At 34.9% G+C, this 17,272-nt stretch overlaps 3 protein-coding genes across 3 annotated transcripts; all 3 read left to right on the forward strand.

Annotated features, from left to right (window-relative positions):
* The first annotated feature begins 5,638 nt into the window (after window positions 1-5,638).
* On the forward strand, window positions 5,639-9,552 carry LOC103957315 (probable galacturonosyltransferase 6). Its single transcript, XM_048573996.1, has 10 exons — window positions 5,639-5,744; window positions 5,857-6,056; window positions 6,153-6,184; window positions 6,438-6,476; window positions 6,564-6,717; window positions 6,815-6,888; window positions 7,147-7,454; window positions 7,687-8,044; window positions 8,301-8,819; window positions 8,971-9,552. The coding sequence occupies exons 2-10, from the start codon at window positions 5,945-5,947 to the stop codon at window positions 9,244-9,246; spliced, it is 1,872 nt and encodes a 623-aa protein (XP_048429953.1). The 5' UTR covers window positions 5,639-5,744; window positions 5,857-5,944; the 3' UTR covers window positions 9,247-9,552.
* Window positions 9,553-9,968: 416 nt separating this feature from the next.
* Window positions 9,969-11,094, forward strand: LOC103957316 (photosystem II reaction center W protein, chloroplastic). Its single transcript, XM_009369469.3, has 2 exons — window positions 9,969-10,174; window positions 10,652-11,094. Exons 1-2 carry the CDS (start codon window positions 10,078-10,080, stop codon window positions 10,951-10,953), a joined length of 399 nt encoding a protein of 132 aa, XP_009367744.2. The 5' UTR covers window positions 9,969-10,077; the 3' UTR covers window positions 10,954-11,094.
* A 2,179-nt stretch (window positions 11,095-13,273) lies between these two features.
* Window positions 13,274-14,795, forward strand: LOC125472559 (photosystem II reaction center W protein, chloroplastic-like). Its single transcript, XM_048574199.1, has 3 exons — window positions 13,274-13,402; window positions 13,886-14,125; window positions 14,632-14,795. Exons 1-3 carry the CDS (start codon window positions 13,274-13,276, stop codon window positions 14,707-14,709), a joined length of 447 nt encoding a protein of 148 aa, XP_048430156.1. The 3' UTR covers window positions 14,710-14,795.
* The last annotated feature ends 2,477 nt before the right edge of the window (window positions 14,796-17,272 follow it).

Consider the following 17,272-nt stretch of genomic DNA (forward strand, 5'->3'; position numbering starts at 1 on the left):
CTCAGCAGTGAGACCACATCAAGAAGACCACAACTTCACCGCTTATTGATAACATGATGATATGTTTTCTTTACTGTAAGAGCATTTCCAGCAATAGTGCACTTGCCGTGCCAATTGGGTTAGACAGCCTTTGGGTTGAACAATTCAACTCCAGCGGCTCCAAAAGGATCAAGCGATTAGATCAAGGGCAACAGCTCGTTGGGCTGCCCCTGCTTATCCAAGCCTTGACTTGTGCCAACAGGCAATGGCCTGACACCAGGCATCAGACAACTCGATTCAACCCATTGCAAGCAACCGATTCAAAAGGCTCGCCCTTAGCCGTTGGATTTTCAACATTAAAAATATACAGCTTATGCCACATGGCATAATCTAGTGCATCTGATTTAAATAAAATTTGGTTAATCAACAGCCTAGATTAATTTGAAGGTAAAATAAACTTAAAAAATACCAAAAATTCTAAAAAAATTACAAATTTAATCTACCAACACACTTAATAAACTTACAAAGTTCAACCACCTTCTTCATTCGTCATTTATTTTTAATTAATATGCTTGTTTTAATGTTATGCTTTGATTTGTCTTTAAATTAAATTATCGAAGTTAAATGCGAAGTTTTATTTTCAAAGAACACAATTAGAAGGCTTAAACCATAAAAAACAGGGGCTTATGATTTTAGGACCTAAATAAGATTACTTTTAGATTATAACCTGCATGGTTTTCTCTATCCAATTTAAGTCCCTATTTTAAAATCTTAAAGCCATGTCATATTTAATTGCCTCTATCACATATACTATTTACAAACTTGCCATCCACATTTTCCTATTCAATTCGTAATTAAGACTTAAAATTGGAAATTGACTTTTACACTTAAATCACCTATTAATACACTTAAATCAAAATTCTTAAATTTTAAAAAAAATTTGTATTGATTAATTGTGAATATAAATGTAAAAGAAATGACAAAAATACATTACAAAAGAAAGCAAAACATCATCACTAACACAGTTCCATCTTCATAAGAAAAAAGTATAACACCCATAAAAATTATAAGTACATTAACAAAGTGCTATACATGGGTACAAAAGTATAAGTGCATAAGCATAGGTACAGAGGTATAAGTGTATAACCATAGGTACGGAAGTATAAGTGCATAGGCATAGGTACGGAAGTATAAGGGCATAAACATGCGTATGGAAGTATAAATGCATAGGTGTAGGTATGGAAGTATAAGGGCATAAACATAGATACATAATTTCGGTTGCAAACTTTACTCCATGTATCTTCATATTAGTACACAAATCATAGATTTAAAAATACGTACTTGTCAATCTCCATAGAAAAAAAATTATCATACACGAATAAACACAATCCATAGGTATACACGAATAAACACAATTCATAAGTAAAAAATAGATCTGCAAATCTTAGTCGTTCCATAATGTAAGAAACATATAAATCATGAGAATATACAATAGAGAGAGATAAGAAATAATATAAAGGAAAAGTGTATATGTGAGTTGGACATGTTGCTCTTCATAAATAAGACCTGATTGTGCAACTCGTATAAACATTTAGTTAAACTATATTTTTATTGATTTCAAAATAAACATATAAATAAGACCTTATTTTTATTGATTATATTTGTCCTATATGATATACTACACTATGCATCTCATATGTACTCTATATATCACTATTCCGTGTTCCCGAACTCTCTCTCACATTCACATATGTTTTTATATGTCTTCATTCTATATACTAGAAGATGAGCACACACTCTATGTATGTGAACAATTTCATTTTATTTTTTGTTTTTGATTAAGGAGTGTGATTAATTTTTAAATTTTTTAAAAAGAGTATGAGACAATGATGACGAGACAATTTCTCTTAATAAGGACATATTTTTTCTTAATATAGGGTAAAATAGGAAATGATTGTTATTTTCTCACAATGTACATAATTACTAATTTTTCCTCCTTATGTAAACGTTGTGTATCAAAAGTGAGAATAAAATAGGAAAAATAGGGATATGATTGTTATTTTCTCAAAAGGTTGACAAAGAGAGTTTTCTTAATAATAAAACATAATTAATGTTTTGTCTTCCTTTTGTAAATATTGTGTATCAAAAGTGGAGGTAAAATAAGGATACGATTGTCATTTAAAAAAAAAAAAGTAAGGATATGATTGTCATTTTCTCAAAAGATACAAAATTACTGTTTTGCCCTCCTCATATCAATATTGTGTATCAAAAGTGAGAGCAAAATTACAAAAAAGGGCAAAAATTTGACAAGGATGGTTCTCTTAATAAAATAAAATAGATAGATAGAATAGATATATATATATATATATAATGTATTAAATTATTTGTCACATGGTTTTATTTATTTTTATTAAATATTATGTATTAAATTATTTGTCACATAATCCAATTTCTTGTCTTCCTTCACATGCAATTACCATCACTATCAGGTAAGAAAGTAGTAAGTGACTCGAGATCAGGAAATGAAAAAAAAAAAAAAATATATATATATATATATATATATATATATTAGTCAGTAATATCTTCTTTACTTGCTTAGTTAAAAACTTGAGCAAAAGCCATGAGCTCCATCAGAGCCGCCCTCGAGGGTAGTTGGAGTAGGCACCCACCTAGGACCCCCATTTCGGAAGGATTTCCAATTTTTTGGCGAAACTAGGCAAGTCTAGACAGAGATAGGTAAGAGCTATGCAAGCTTATATGTAAATGCCGGAATCTAGAAATCTTTTGTTACGAAATTGGCCTCGGCCGAGGAAGAAGACAACCCTATTGCCAACATCATTTTAATTGCATGATTTTACTTAAGATGGTCCCACCATCTTTTTTTTATAGCTGCATGTCTTCTCCCTTTTAAATAGTCTCCACCATCTTCTTTTTCTTTTTTGCTTCTCTCTTAAATATCATCTTTATATTTATTTTTATGAGGTTTTATTACCCTATTTTAAGATCACACCACATATATCTTTATTATGTACCTAAAAGGTTAAAACTCTCACCTTTTTGAAAAATAACATTATTTAATGTTCAAATTAATTAGTTTATATAATATATAAAAAAATTATTCAAATCCGCCTCGTCCCCCTTGGTTCGTATACAAAAATAACTATCCTCTTCATTCTAGTATTGTCCTTAGCTGTAAGATGTTGTCTTTGTAATCTAACCATTCATTCATTCATTAAATGTAATAAGTGACATTGTAACAATAGAGAAATGATTGGAATTTGGTGTACTGGATATGGACTTCTTTTTCAGTTTGAACTTTGAATTGGTTGAAAAATTAGATTACGTAAACTTAATAAGTGCATTTGCATCTAAAAACGTGAGACGAGTAATATTTGAGTAATGTTTGTATATCTTTCTTTTTTTATATTAATTTTTAATGATATTTGATGTAATAGACTTTTCATGTAAACTTTGAATTTTTTTTATATATGTCAATGTACAAAGGGTCAGGAGTAAGAGAACTCTGGGGCCCCACTTCGATGGCTTTCTTAGGGCCCCCAAATTCTCAGGGCCGGCCCTGAGCTCCATCACCCATCTCAGGCTTGTAGGTTTTGTTAGTGTTGATGATTCATGGAGGAATAAATTCTTATTCAATTTCAGTTGATTTCTTTCGTCGCATAATTACATTTGTGAAACGAAATTTTTTTCAAGCTCATGTACCTTTTTTAAATAAAAATTTGAGTGGGAAGCTCACATACCTTTTTAACAAAACTCCCTTTTACCAACTGGGATGAGATTTACTTTGTAAACTACTCTAATTTACAAGAAAGAAAATTCAAATTTAAGTGCAAGAAGGGCAACATTTATATCGTACCCAACTAGCCTAATTGAAATCCACAACGGAATTAATGAAATTACTCTAAAATACATCGAAATTAAGACCCATTTTGACCAACAAAATGGTTAAGTTCACTATAATTTCCACCCTTAAACACGGATCAGTCTCTTTATTATTGCTTAAGTTTTAGGGAACATTTAAATGTTAGATGTTAGCTTTTGACTTGAAATTGTTTAGACTATTGGGAGCTTGGAATTCACTCAATCGTCCATCGAATTTCAAAATTGAAAAACCTTTGCAAGTTAGGTTCAAAACTTGAAAAGCTAGGCTGGAGTTGGATCACCTACAACAATACATAGGACGATAAAGACAAATTAGTCCACACGATGGTTGATTTTTTTATTTTTTATAAGACAACTGTTGGCAAACCACGGTTATTCATCCTTTTAAAGTCTGGAGGTAGGTAGTTGGAATTGTACCATATCTGTGGCCACAATCAGACAATTTCAAAGTTTACAAAATATCGAACCAAGACCTTCTATTTTTTCTTTTAATGAGTTATTGTTCGCACTTTTTTACTGGACCACTTATCATGATGATTAATGAATAAGTTTTCATCATTTCAACATGTTGACCTTTTAAAGTTATTTGATGCATTCCATGAGTTCATGAATTAGGTAGTGTTGTGAATAAATTTAATATGTAAATCTCATTATGCTACCGTAACTTTAGTGATAAGAAGTTATAGACTCAATTCACATGGACAAGCCTCGGAAGAAGTCATGAGTTCAAATTTCCTTTCCAATAAAACTAGAATAAACAAATGTGCCAAACGAAGAAAAAATATTTATGGAAGTGGTAAATTGCACAAAACAAGGCTAGCTTTAAAATCGCTTTTGTCAAAATGTTTTCAGAACTAATCTTGAATAAATATGCAAGTAAATCTTAAAAAAATATTTGGAGTGTTTCTTGCAGAAAGAAGCCTTTTAAATGCTTTTAGAATTCAGAAATATTTTATCTAACAATGCTTCCAGTCATTTTAAAATTAGTTTCAAACAAACCTACTTTTTGAGTTCATACCCTCGCTCATTTTGTATAAATGATCCTATCATTTTTAAAGTTTTTGCTAAATCTCACAATGACTAGCAATAATATGGTTTAAATTCATCTTTGGTGAGAACCGAATCTAAGACATCTTACTAACAAATGAAGAGAAATACCAATATACCCTAGTATTAAATGACTTATCATTTTTAAAGTAAAAAAAAAAACTAAAATAATTTTGCAAAAATCACAGTTTTAAAAAATATCTTTGAAAATATCTAATGCAACTTTTGGAAAAAACACAATCATGACGGTCATTTTCAAAAATCAATTTAAGCCTTTCTATTTTGGTTTTAAATATTTTTTTTATTTCAGCTATATTTACGAACATAATTAATGCCGAGAAAATATATAAACCCAATTTTTCAACAAACAAATGATTAACCTAGTTTTATAACGATTGTCAGCGGCACTCCTCGTTGTTATCACCAAGTACCTGCAACAGAATTTAACGTGCCACCATGTAACTCTTACACGCGTCCCATAGTCAGAGTGCGATCAAATAGTCACACTACTCAACGATAAGTAGCCATCGTCCGCATTATCCACCCTGGACCCGACGGCACCGTCACCGTATTCGTCGACATCCAACCGCCCCAATCCCGCGTAACAATAACAAGCAACCAATCAGAAAATAAAAAATAAAAAAAATCCGATTTTCCCCTTTTTTTTTTGTATAACAAAATCTAATAAATATTAAATATTCCTAAAAAAGAGGAAAAAAGAAAAACTACCTCCCTCGCTGAACAAGAACATGGCCGAACAAGCTATTTCATAAACACGCACACTCTCTCTCCTTTCTTTCTCTCTCTAAGATCGCAAAGTACGAAAAGGGACTGATTCAAAACCCTAGAGTTTGGCGATCTCTTCTTTTCTCGCTTCTTCGTACTGTTTTTTATTTTTTTTTAATTCCGGGTGTTTTCTTGTAATTGAAGCATCGGATTCAATTGCTTTTGCTTGTGATCTGAGAAAAATCTGTGAAATGTGCTGTTGTTGGAGTGGAAGAAACCCTAATCGCCATTGATGAAGCTGTTTCGTCGATGCCAGAGGATCCTCATCCTCGCTCTGCTCTGCGTCTCTGTTTTCGCGCCCATCGTCTTCGTCTCCCAGAGACTAAAAAATGTCATGCCTACTGGTAAATATGAAATTCTGATGTAGTGGCACATTCGTAAATATTTGTTTGGTTGTTCAGTTATGGAGACAGACTGATTCGGGAACTGTGGGTTTGCAGGGCGGGAGGAGTTCATAGAGGATTTGAATATTGTATGAATCCTTCTTCTCAAATCTCGGTTTTTGTTTTTGTAATTTTGTTATGTTGTGTTTGGTTGCTGAGAAAGTGAGAGAAATTGAACTTTTGAATGTTAAGGGTCTGTGTTGTTTGATGCCGGCTAAACTTTGAAAAATTGTTTCTTTATGGCTGTTCAAGATTAAAGATGGTAAACGTATACGTTTCTGAAGCTAGAAATTTTTGTTAACCAATTTGAGATTGAAGGTGGGTTTTGTTTTGTTGGTGCAGAAATACAGGACTGGTAGTGTGAAGCTTAGTGTCGAGCAGGTAGTGAAGGACTAATTGACCCGATATGGATTCAATGTGAATTTTATCAGTTGTGGTTTTGATTTTGGATATGCTTTTGTGATTTAGGAATCGAGTGAAAGCTTGAAAGAGCCGAGAAAAGTTTTATACGAAGATACAGATTTGCTTTCCACAGTTAATTATACTCGTAAAGAGAATAATGTTGATAAGGAATCCGGAAATGTTAGGGACGCTACTGATATGTTGGAAAGAACTAGAGACGGTTTGTTTATTTTGACTGGTGTTTGTATTCGTTTCTTTCTAAAATGCTTTCTTAATCTCACATTGTTTACTGTGCATCTTCCTAATACAAATATCAGGAATCAAATATGAGAGCAACAAAGGAGATAAGCAACTTCAGCAGAGAGAAATATCAACCATGTCTGGGGAAAAGGTATGCTGTATAATCTGGTATAAGTTGCTGTTGCAAGTCGGAACATCGGAATATGTAGTTTTTTGTTCAAGTTTGTGCATTTCAGGAATTAATAAGAAGCCCAAAGTTTGTGCCTTTTATATAATGGTGATATTGTACGCAATTTCAGAATGTGTTGTGACAAATCATGGTGGCAACCGTACATTGTTTTTGTCTGAATTCAAAAGTATGTTTTACCTTCTGTATTCTGTATATTGATTTATATGGTTTTGGTCACAGAAGCAATGGAACAAACAGGATCAGAATGTACACTCTCAGTCACGGGAAGTAATAGATGAGAGAATAAGACAGATGAAAGATTTAAAACCTAATCGTGCACTTCAACACGATCAGAATGCACATTTAAATTTACAGAAAGTTACAGAGAAGATAAATGAGATGAAAGATCAAGTGATTAGAGCTAAAGCATACTTGAGTTTTGCACCACCAGGCAGTAAGTCAAGTTTAGTGAAGGAGTTGAAACTGCGAATTAAAGAGGTAGAACGAGCAATTGGTGGAGCCACCAAGGATTCAGATTTATCAAGGAGGTAAAACGATTCATGTCTTTTATTTTCCTCTTGTCTATTAGTTTCCAAACATCTTAAACATGCTACATAAAGAAAAGTCAACAAGATGTTGAAAACAAAAAAATAATCTGAAAATGGGATCCACTGTTCTTATAAAAGGAAGCAAGTAATAAGTTATGTCAACAGACGTCTTAGGCTGAGGAACACCATCTTGAGCTCTCATTAATATTCTCTAAAACCGAGTAAATTGCAGTGCCTTGCAGAGAATGAGAAACATGGAGTCTTCACTATCTAAAGCCAGCCATACATACCCAGATTGCCCTTCCATGTCTACAAAGCTCCGTGCTATGACTCAAAATGCTGAAGAGCAAGTTTGGTCGCAGAAGAAGCAAGTCTCTTTTCTGTTCAACCTCGCTGCAAGCACAACCCTAAAAGGCCTACATTGTCTTTCAATGCAGCTGACTGCAGAATACTTTGCTCTGGATTCCAAGGAGAGGCAGTTTCCTAACCAGAAAAGGTTGCATGATCCAAAGCTCTATCATTATGCTGTTTTCTCCGACAATGTTCTGGCATGTACAGTGGTTGTGAACTCCACTGTTTCCACTGCCTTGGTAATTTGACTGGGCCTTTTCAGTATTCTGTGTTAAACTTCAAATTGATTTCTGAATCCCCATGATTTTTCTTTTGGCTAAAGTGGAGAATCAAAAGATCCACTTAGCTTAAGCAAAAACCATGACAGTTAATCCCGCCCTTAATTTTCACGTTCTCTTTCAATGTTGCACACGAACAAACGGACACACTATATTATTAGTATGGCATGAAAGCTTGTTGACTTGGTTTTTTTCCTTTTGGTGTAATGATGTACAGAAACCAGAGAAGATTGTTTTCCATGTGGTGACTGATGCACTCAATTTTCCAGCAATCTCAATGTGGTTCTTATTAAATCCTCCTGGAAAAGCCACAATCCAAGTCCAGAGCATAGATAGTTTCAAATGGTTGTCGACCAAGTACAATACAAGATTTAGGCAAAACTCCAGTGACCCTAGGTATACTTCCGAACTCAACCACCTCCGTTTCTATCTGCCAGATATCTTCCCGGCATTGAAAAAGATTGTGCTCTTTGACCATGATGTGGTGGTGCAAAAGGATCTAAGTAGATTATGGAGTGTTGATATGAAGGGAAAAGTAAATGGAGCAGTTGAGAATTGTCAGGAGAGTGAAACTTCCTTCCTTCGGATGGATACATACATCAACTTCTCAGATCCATTTGTGGCAAAGAAGTTTGATGCCAATGCATGCACGTGGGCATTTGGGATGAATTTGTTTGACCTTCAAGAGTGGAGGAGAAAAGATCTGACTACACTCTACCACAAGTACTTGAAATTGGTACCATCTGAACAACTACTTTACGATTCTTAACTTATTTCCTTTTCGGGTTTTAACATTTGGCATGATACATACACCTCCGCTTGCAGATGTTTGAATGCTGTTATGCAATCATAACCTAATGCTTGATTTACTCCGTTTGTGGTTGCAGGGTTATAGAAGGCCATTGTGGGTGGCTGGGAGTTTGCCCTTAGGTTGGGTCACCTTCTATAACCAGACGGTAGCTTTGGACAGGCGGTGGCACATCCTTGGGCTGGGTTACGACTCAGATGTGGTTCGTGCTGACATTGATCTAGCGGCAGTAATACACTATGATGGAATCATGAAGCCATGGTTGGACATTGCGATTGCGGGGTACAAGGATTATTGGAGAAAATATGTCAACTATGACGACTCTCATCTGCAACAGTGCAACATTCATGCGTAGAGTAGAGGAAAGGCACATGTACCACATGATTAGTTGCTTGTTGCTCGTGGACGATGGAACTGCAGTGATTCCCAGAATTCTTTCTTTAACGATTCTTCGATGTAAAATTCGGCTCAATTTTTTCCCAAATTTTTCGGGGCGTAATCTTTCTAGGATCCGAGTCAAAAGATATAGAAATCATTGGAATTAATAAGTTTCCCTGTGGGATTTTGTATTGCTGGTCCGTATTTCGTGTACATAACTTGTTTCGATCCATTAGCTACACAATTTAAAACATCTTTCAACATAGACGAATTCACTTTGTTATTTTCTTTTGTATAAGGTATAAACCCTCTTATCTGAACTTTGTCGATTGTTCCAAGATAAATTTGTGCTGAAACCAAGTTAAGCTACCTGAGTAACTTACATGATACAAATACACTACAATTATGATGTTCCGTATCAATGATTTATTGCCATGCATACAAAACCCAACTGTATTGTACTCGTACCATGAAAGTCATTCAGTCGTTCTCAAACTTTAGAAGTACAAAGCTGGATGATATGATTCGATTTTATTATTATTCCTTGAGCAAGGGACATTTGGACTTTAGAGGGATTATGTGACACGTGGAGAAAAATGGTTGGTTGGTTGCAGATAGGGAGATATCTAATGAGGGGCTACCAAATGCCAATCTATCCATCTTGTGTGATGCACGGGGCAGACGTTGGCTCAATCATATTAATCTGTGAATTGCTCAAAACCCCTGTAAACTGCAACTTGTTGTCATATATTCGGTTCCACTGCAGATTGCCCCTAAGCTTCTTTGAGCTTTCCAAAACTAAACAGAAATGGCAACCATTACTGCTAGCACTGCAGCCTCGTCTGTCGTTAGGGCAAGCCTTGTGCACAAGCCATCTGCTGGGGCTCCATCCTCAACTGTTTTGGGTATGACTCTTGGTTTCTTCACTTCTTGATGGTGAGAGAAACTTATTTACACCACGGATATACGTCTTTGGTGGTATCCCAACTCTAGTGTACTATCGTACATTTAAATTTTCTCACATGAGAACGGTTTAGTTGTCGACTTAGGGAAGTTCTTCTCTTTAATTAATTGCCATTTTATGAGATTTGGTGGCTTTTGATTTTTCGTCTTTCTTTTTTCTTCTAATTGGTCTTTAATATGATCCCAGCTTAATTATGATTGTTATGTGAGAAACTTATTTACAACATAGATGTTATTTTGGTGGTATTTCATGTCAATCTCGTAGTGTTAGATGATTTGACTTCTGCATATACATTTGTGAGTTGTATGAGTTCCCAGCACAGTGACATTCCTATCTTATAAGACACAAACTGTCGTGAGTTACATCGGATACCGTGACAGTGGCATCTTTCTAATTGGTCTTTTTAATATGATTCCAGCTTTGCCGTCACTTGCGAGAAAGGGAAGAGTGAGCTGCTCTATGGAAGGAAAGAAGGAGAGCAACTCAAACATGGCCAAGGATGGATCTTTGGCGGCAGCAGTTATGGCGGCGACCATGTCAAGCCCCGCTATGGCTTTGGTGGACGACAGATTGAGCACCGAGGGAACAGGGCTTCCGTTCGGATTGAGCAACAACCTTCTTGGTTGGATCCTCTTTGGGGTGTTTGGTCTCATCTGGGCACTCTACTTTATCTATACTTCCTCCCTTGAAGAGGACGAAGAGTCGGGACTGTCCCTCTAAGCCAAACACCAGTGTTCCTCAAATGATGGAGGAATGTAAAGATTTCTAGTTCATGTTTTGTAGTAAAAGCTTCCCATTTGTGGATCAAATCTTTGTACTTGTGTTATCAACTATTTTTAAGTCATCATCTGAGTTTTTCCGAAATATCAATGCTTGATTGCTTGATTTTTTTTTTTAACTCGTGATAAACTGGACTCAGGTTTCATACTTCCTTTTCTTTTATTTTTTTAATTTGGAATGCAAAATGATCAGATTTATTGATGGTGATCTATTTGAATATGCTTTTAAAATAACTAAAAGCAATTTCAGGCAACTAAAAGTGTTAACGTTAGTACGTTACAGTTCAATCTATTTATGGGTTAAAAAATGCGTTAAGTGCTTTTCAATGAAGCATGTTGATGCACAAAGTCAGTGAAGACTTTGGAACAACGTAAAATGTCAAGTTTGTGACCTTCGCTCGGTTGCTTCAGTCACCTAGTAATGATGATATGTAAAGAGGTAAAGATAGGGAAGTAAACACAAGATGTACGTGATTCGCCCTAAGTCTGGCTACGTCCACAGAATAGAGGAGTTCTCATTAATAGTGAAGGGTTTACACAAATACATAAGTTTAAGCATAATTATCATTAGTGGGTTCTAATGACTAATTTAAGTACAATGCTGACATTAGCCCCTCATTGTAGGAGAATGGTCTTCTTTTATAGTTGAGGAGAGTCTCCAGCTTTTGTTCGCGACCAATGTGGGACTCTATGAACCTTATTCTGATGTTAACATGTGTCGTGCTGTAATTGACCTCCTGGTTGGAGGGAAACTCTTGTGATTCGGCAAGGGTGTCTCAGCATAAACCCCTCAATAGGTCCTTGAACGGCAAGGGTGTCTCAGCATGAACCCCTCAATAGGTCCTTGAAGGTATGACGTTGACTGGTGCTCGGTAGTTTTGGGATTGGTCAAGTATGGTACAAACAAAGCATTTTGTCACATCCCGGCCCAGGCTCTACCACATCCCGGACTCGACTCCGCCGTAGCATGATATTGTCCGTTTTGGGCTTATCATTCCCTCACGATTTTGTTTCTAGGAACTCACAAGCAATTTCTCAGTGGGTCACCCATCCTGTGAATGCTCTAGCCCAAACTCACTTAACTTTGGAGCTCTAATGGAATCCGAAGTCAGTGAGTTCCCAAAAGGCCTCATGCTATGGAGGTGAGCATGTACATATAAGACACATCACCCCCTCTCCGTTGGTCGATGTGGGATGTTACACATTTGCATTTTTACAAAAATTATTAATGTGCTTCTAATAAAAGTGCTTTTAAATATAAGTGCTTTTTATCTCATGAATATGGGTGATCAGTGATCACCTTCACATTATTTGTTTCATCCTTCTTTTTGGCTTGAGTTTCTACTACACTAATGTAAAATAATTGAAGATATTTGTTTTGACTGCATACTTATATGTATGATGGTTGTGGTCACATTTATATGATGGTCATATGAAAGAGAGAACAGGCTGACCCCAAGACATATATATATTTAGTTTCTTTAAAAGAACAAAAAATAAAAGAAGTTATGTGCTTATAATTTTATTGTAATGATCCACAAATACTTCGTTGCAATTGCAATAAATTAGGGTATTGGAAGAAACTAATATTGCCATCAGTATACCATAACATATTCCGTATGCGAGGGCACTTGAAGGTTTCAGGCGACACAATGTTGCAATCTCATCGTCTTCATTTTCGTTCTTTTCCATTGTTCCCTATATAGTATATATGTTCCAATTGAGCTCTTAAAACATGTTTGAATGTAGCTACATTACTTGACCAAGCTATTGGTATTTATAAAAATTAAGAAAAAAAAGCATTGTCATTACGCGCTAGGAGTGGGTTCGGTTTTGAACGGTTCGGTTTTTTGTCAAACCAAAAACCAAATCGAAATCATTGTTCGGTTCAGTTTCTCTTTCAATTTTTCTGGTTTAGTTTAACTTCGGCTCGATTTTATCAGTTCCGTTCAGTTGGGTTTGCTCCACAAATCAAGTATTGGAGTCTTCTGAGTTGTTAACCTATTGAAGAACAAAAAAGGCAACAAACTTCAGTTAGGACATGAAAAAACTCTGAAAACCATAAAATCAAAGACGCAATAAATGGCAGTTTCGAATATATATATATATAAAACTAATTGTGATCGTGAATTTAGTAGTAGAATGATAATTAGGGTTTTGCCATATATGAAAGATACCATGAAATAATTAAACAGAGCACAAACCTCTAAATCTTTGAAGTCTAAGAAAACAAAAATCTCAGTTTCGTACTTACACTAAACATGGACCTTGCTATTGAAGCAATTCAGACAACCTTATTTACACTTTGGATATACGTCTTTGGCGGTATCCTAATTTTAGATTATTGTCGTATATTTAAATTTTCTTACATACCAGTGCATAAAGGAATTGTTATTGGCATCCAAACTTACTATAATTAGAAAGAATAATATACTTCTGAAGAGTGTGGAATGAGATTTTTGAAGTATTAATAACAATTCCCGTACATAAAGGGTTTAATTGTCGTCTCAGGGAAGTTCTTGTCTTTAATTGCCATTTTATGAGATTTGGTGGCTTTTGATTTTACATGTTTTTCTTTTTTCTTCTAATTGGTCTTTAATATAATTCCAGCTTAATTATGATTGTTTTGAGAAAAACTTATTTACAATGGAGATGTTATTTTGGTGGTCATTCAAGTCAATCTCATAGTGTTATAGGATTTAACTTTCCCATTTATTGTCGTAAGTAGCACGAGATACCATCACAGTGACATCTCTGTCTTATTAGACTTAACCTTTCTTGCAAACTGTCGTGTACATTGGATACTGTCCCAGCGGCATCATTGGCTTATGAGACTAGTAGGCTTTTGATTTTACATTTCCTCTTTTTCTAAGAATGTGATTCCGCCTTTGCCGTCACTTGCAAGAAAGGGAAGAATGAGCTGCTCTACGGAAGGAAAAAAGGAGAGCAACTCAAACATGGCCAAGGGTGCATCTTTGGCCGCGGCAGCCATGACGGTGATCATGTCAAGTCCCGCCATGGCTTTGGTGGACGAGAGATTGAGCACCGAGGGGATAGGGTATCCGTTCGGATTGAGCAACAACCTTCTTGGTTGGATCCTCTTTGGGGTGTTTGTGTTAGGTTTTGAACTTACACATATCATGATAAGGATACCTAAACGTGGGTTCAAACCAATTATGAGTCATGGCCATGTCAATAACTGATCTCCTAGAATTAAGGGATATGGGACGTGATAAGGATGCTTGCATTGCTCCACGTCAAAAGAAACTGATTGCTGCAGTTCATAGCAGTTGCTATCCAATCCTCTTGATAGATGGAAGTTGGAGAAGTTCAGTTCGATATAATAAAGGATTCCCTGCTCACAAAGAACATGTTCTGGAATCAGGGTTCTATCACCATTGGAACATAAGGTCTTGAGTGAGTAGAAGAATTCTTATGTGTTACCAGTAAACACAGCCTGCACCAGGTCTTTCAGTTGTTGTCTCTGCTGTCTTTGTTGCTGGGCAGATGAGTTCTCAGGTGTGGTCGATCTCTTTTTAATGCCAACTCTTGTAATGTTATATTTAAGATATGTTGTTTGTGATCCTTGTTGATGACTAACCTTTTATAGTTCCTACAGTTTGGTCTCATTTGGGCATTCTACTTTATCTATACTTCCTCCCTTGAAGAGGATGAAGAGTCGGGACTGTCCCTCTAAAGCCAAACACCAGTGTTCCTCAAATGATGGAGGAATGTAAAGATTTCTAGTTCATTTTTTGTAGTAAAAGCTACCCATTTATGGATCAAACCTATGTACTTGTGGTATCAACTATTGTTTTAAGTCATCATCTGAGTTTCTTCGTTAACATCAATGCTTGATTACTTGATGTTTTTATTAAATCATGATAAACTGAACTCAAGTTTCATATTTCTTTTCTTTTACTTTCTTTGTTTAATTTGGAATGCAATATGATTAGATTTATCGATGACATACTTGAAATTACTTTTAAAATAACTGAAAGTAGTTTAGATAACTAAAAGTGGTGATGTTGCAGTATTTGTGAGTTAAAAAGTGTTTAAAGTGCTTTTCAACGAAGCATTTACATTTTTATTAAAATTATTATTGTGCTTCTAATAAAAGTACTATTAAATATAAGTGTATTTTAAAAGGGAAAAAAATCATCTCCGGATCCTTTCCTCCTAATCCACTAAATCAGGGGATCCGGATTATTGAAATTTGATTCTACGGCTGAAGTTATTATAACTTTTAAAGTGGGCCCTTGTTTGTAGCTGTTGGATCAAATTTCAATGACACGGATTCCTTAATTTGGTGGATTAGGAGGAAGGGATCCGGAGAGTATCCCTTTCCTTTTAAAAGAAATATTTTTGGCTTTTTAGCTAAAATTGTTCCTGAGATTGACATAACTCCTCACTTTGTTCTCTGAGATTTAAAAACCGATATAAGTGGTCTTTGAATTTGTGAACCGTTAAATCATTTTAGTCATTTCGTAAAAATCTCGTTAAATAAGACCAAAATGACAAAAAATACCCTCAAAATTTATAAATTTATTTTGGCATGTTATTTATTAAATTAAGAGTATTTTTATCTTTTTTTTGTCCTTCTTTAATTGAGATTTTTTATAGAATGACCAAAATGATTGATTGTGTACAAATTCAAGTACCATTTCTATTGATTACAAATCTTAGGTACCAAAATGAAAAGTTATGCCAATCCTAAAAATCATTTTCAAACTGGTTGCATCCCTTTATTTATTATGTAGCAGGAGATGATAAACCTACCAGATTACAACTAAAAACGGAGTTGAGTGTGAAGAATATTCTATGCATTTTTATTTGATGAACATATTAAATAATTTAAAAAAAAATAAAAAAAGTGTATGGCAGGTGCATATCTGTGAATCTTTTGGCTTTTGCGGTCAATGAAGGTATGGTAGCATGAATTTGGGAATGAGTCATCACCTTCACATTATTTGTTTCATCGATCTATTTTGCGTGAGTTGCTCTACTAAACTAATGTAAAATAATTAAGGACATTCATTTTGAATACGTGATTATTTGTATGATGGTTGTGGTCACGATTATATGATGGTCATATAAAAGAAAGAATAGGATGATCCTCCTGAGACATATATTTAGTTTCTTTCAAATAACCAAAAATAAAGCAGAAGTTATGTGTTTATGATTTTATCGTAATAATCCACAAATACTTCGTTGCACTTACAACAAATTAGGGTATTGGAGCAAACTAATGTTGCCATCAGCATGCACTTGAAGGTTTCAAGCGAGGCAATGTTGCGATCTCATCGTCGTCGTCTTCGTCCTCTTCAATTTTTTCCTGTATATATTCCAATGAAGCTCTTAAATGTGTTCCAATGTAGCTACCGTGCTTGATCAAGCTATTGAGAAAAAAAAATAAAGACATTGGGATTGCACGCTATTGCATCATGCCACATTGTCACCAACCTACCAGAATGTAGTACGTGTTTGGCCTTCTTCAAAGCTGTGAAGCCAAGACTCGACGAACGCACATGATATGATGTACATGCAGTTGTTGGACAAGTGCATTTTAGCATCAGTTACTCTATTAATGTCATATAATTAACAAATGATATTTGCTTGGATGCATAATTATATATAGGGTGCTTTAGATTTTGGTCCTTACAATTCATTATTTCTAGATAAAAACCCATCTATCTTTAAAGATCCAGTTTAAGCCTAAATTTAAAATTTGCAAACATATAGGAACACTATTGACATATTAATACAATTTATTTACACTCATGCCACTCATACTTTATGGTCCATTTTCCAAATTCCTAAATTTATGCCAAATTAAAAGTAGTAGAAAAAGTGAAATAAAATGAAAAAAGTGTTTGCATTAACCGTATCTATGTCAAACTAGAAAAGTAGTTTTTTTTTTCGTGATATATTTTGTAGCAATTTTATCCATATTAATTGGTAGGTAAATTAGTTTGTTCCAATTATTTAAAAAAAAAATAATACTACACCTATATTATATATTTTGAATCAAATAACATTCCTCTAACTTGTAGGTAAATTATTTTCTATGTTGTCGACCTTTTGGTCAACCAAACACAAGTTGTCGACCTTTTGGTCACCGGATTTACATGAATGCTCCATTCCCGGTGGGAGAAACATCTCACTGAACAGTCCAGAAATGAAATAAGAAATGCTGTTAAAAAAGATGAAGAAGGAATACCAATCTTTGACGAGCGACAAGGAGTCCCAAATGCAGTCAA

The sequence above is a fragment of a genome, unplaced genomic scaffold (genome assembly GCF_019419815.1).
Source record: "Pyrus x bretschneideri cultivar Hongxiangsu unplaced genomic scaffold, Pyrus_bretschneideri_v1 Contig7, whole genome shotgun sequence".
Classification (NCBI taxonomy): Eukaryota; Viridiplantae; Streptophyta; class Magnoliopsida; order Rosales; family Rosaceae; genus Pyrus; species Pyrus x bretschneideri.

Excerpts from the sequence above, each read along its gene's own strand:
- LOC103957315 (XM_048573996.1), top strand. The coding sequence starts at position 5,945 with ATGAAGCTGTTTCGTCGATGCCAGAGGATCCTCATCCTCGCTCTGCTC. Across the intron at positions 6,718-6,814 it reads GTTGGAAAGAACTAGAGACG|GAATCAAATATGAGAGCAAC; the intron begins GTTTGTTTATTT and ends TACAAATATCAG. Across the intron at positions 8,820-8,970 it reads ACCACAAGTACTTGAAATTG|GGTTATAGAAGGCCATTGTG; the intron begins GTACCATCTGAA and ends TTGTGGTTGCAG.
- LOC103957316 (XM_009369469.3), top strand. The coding sequence starts at position 10,078 with ATGGCAACCATTACTGCTAGCACTGCAGCCTCGTCTGTCGTTAGGGCA. Across the intron at positions 10,175-10,651 it reads TCCATCCTCAACTGTTTTGG|CTTTGCCGTCACTTGCGAGA; the intron begins GTATGACTCTTG and ends ATATGATTCCAG.
- LOC125472559 (XM_048574199.1), top strand. The coding sequence starts at position 13,274 with ATGGACCTTGCTATTGAAGCAATTCAGACAACCTTATTTACACTTTGG. Across the intron at positions 13,403-13,885 it reads TACCAGTGCATAAAGGAATT|AATGTGATTCCGCCTTTGCC; the intron begins GTTATTGGCATC and ends TCTTTTTCTAAG. Across the intron at positions 14,126-14,631 it reads GGATCCTCTTTGGGGTGTTT|TTTGGTCTCATTTGGGCATT; the intron begins GTGTTAGGTTTT and ends TAGTTCCTACAG.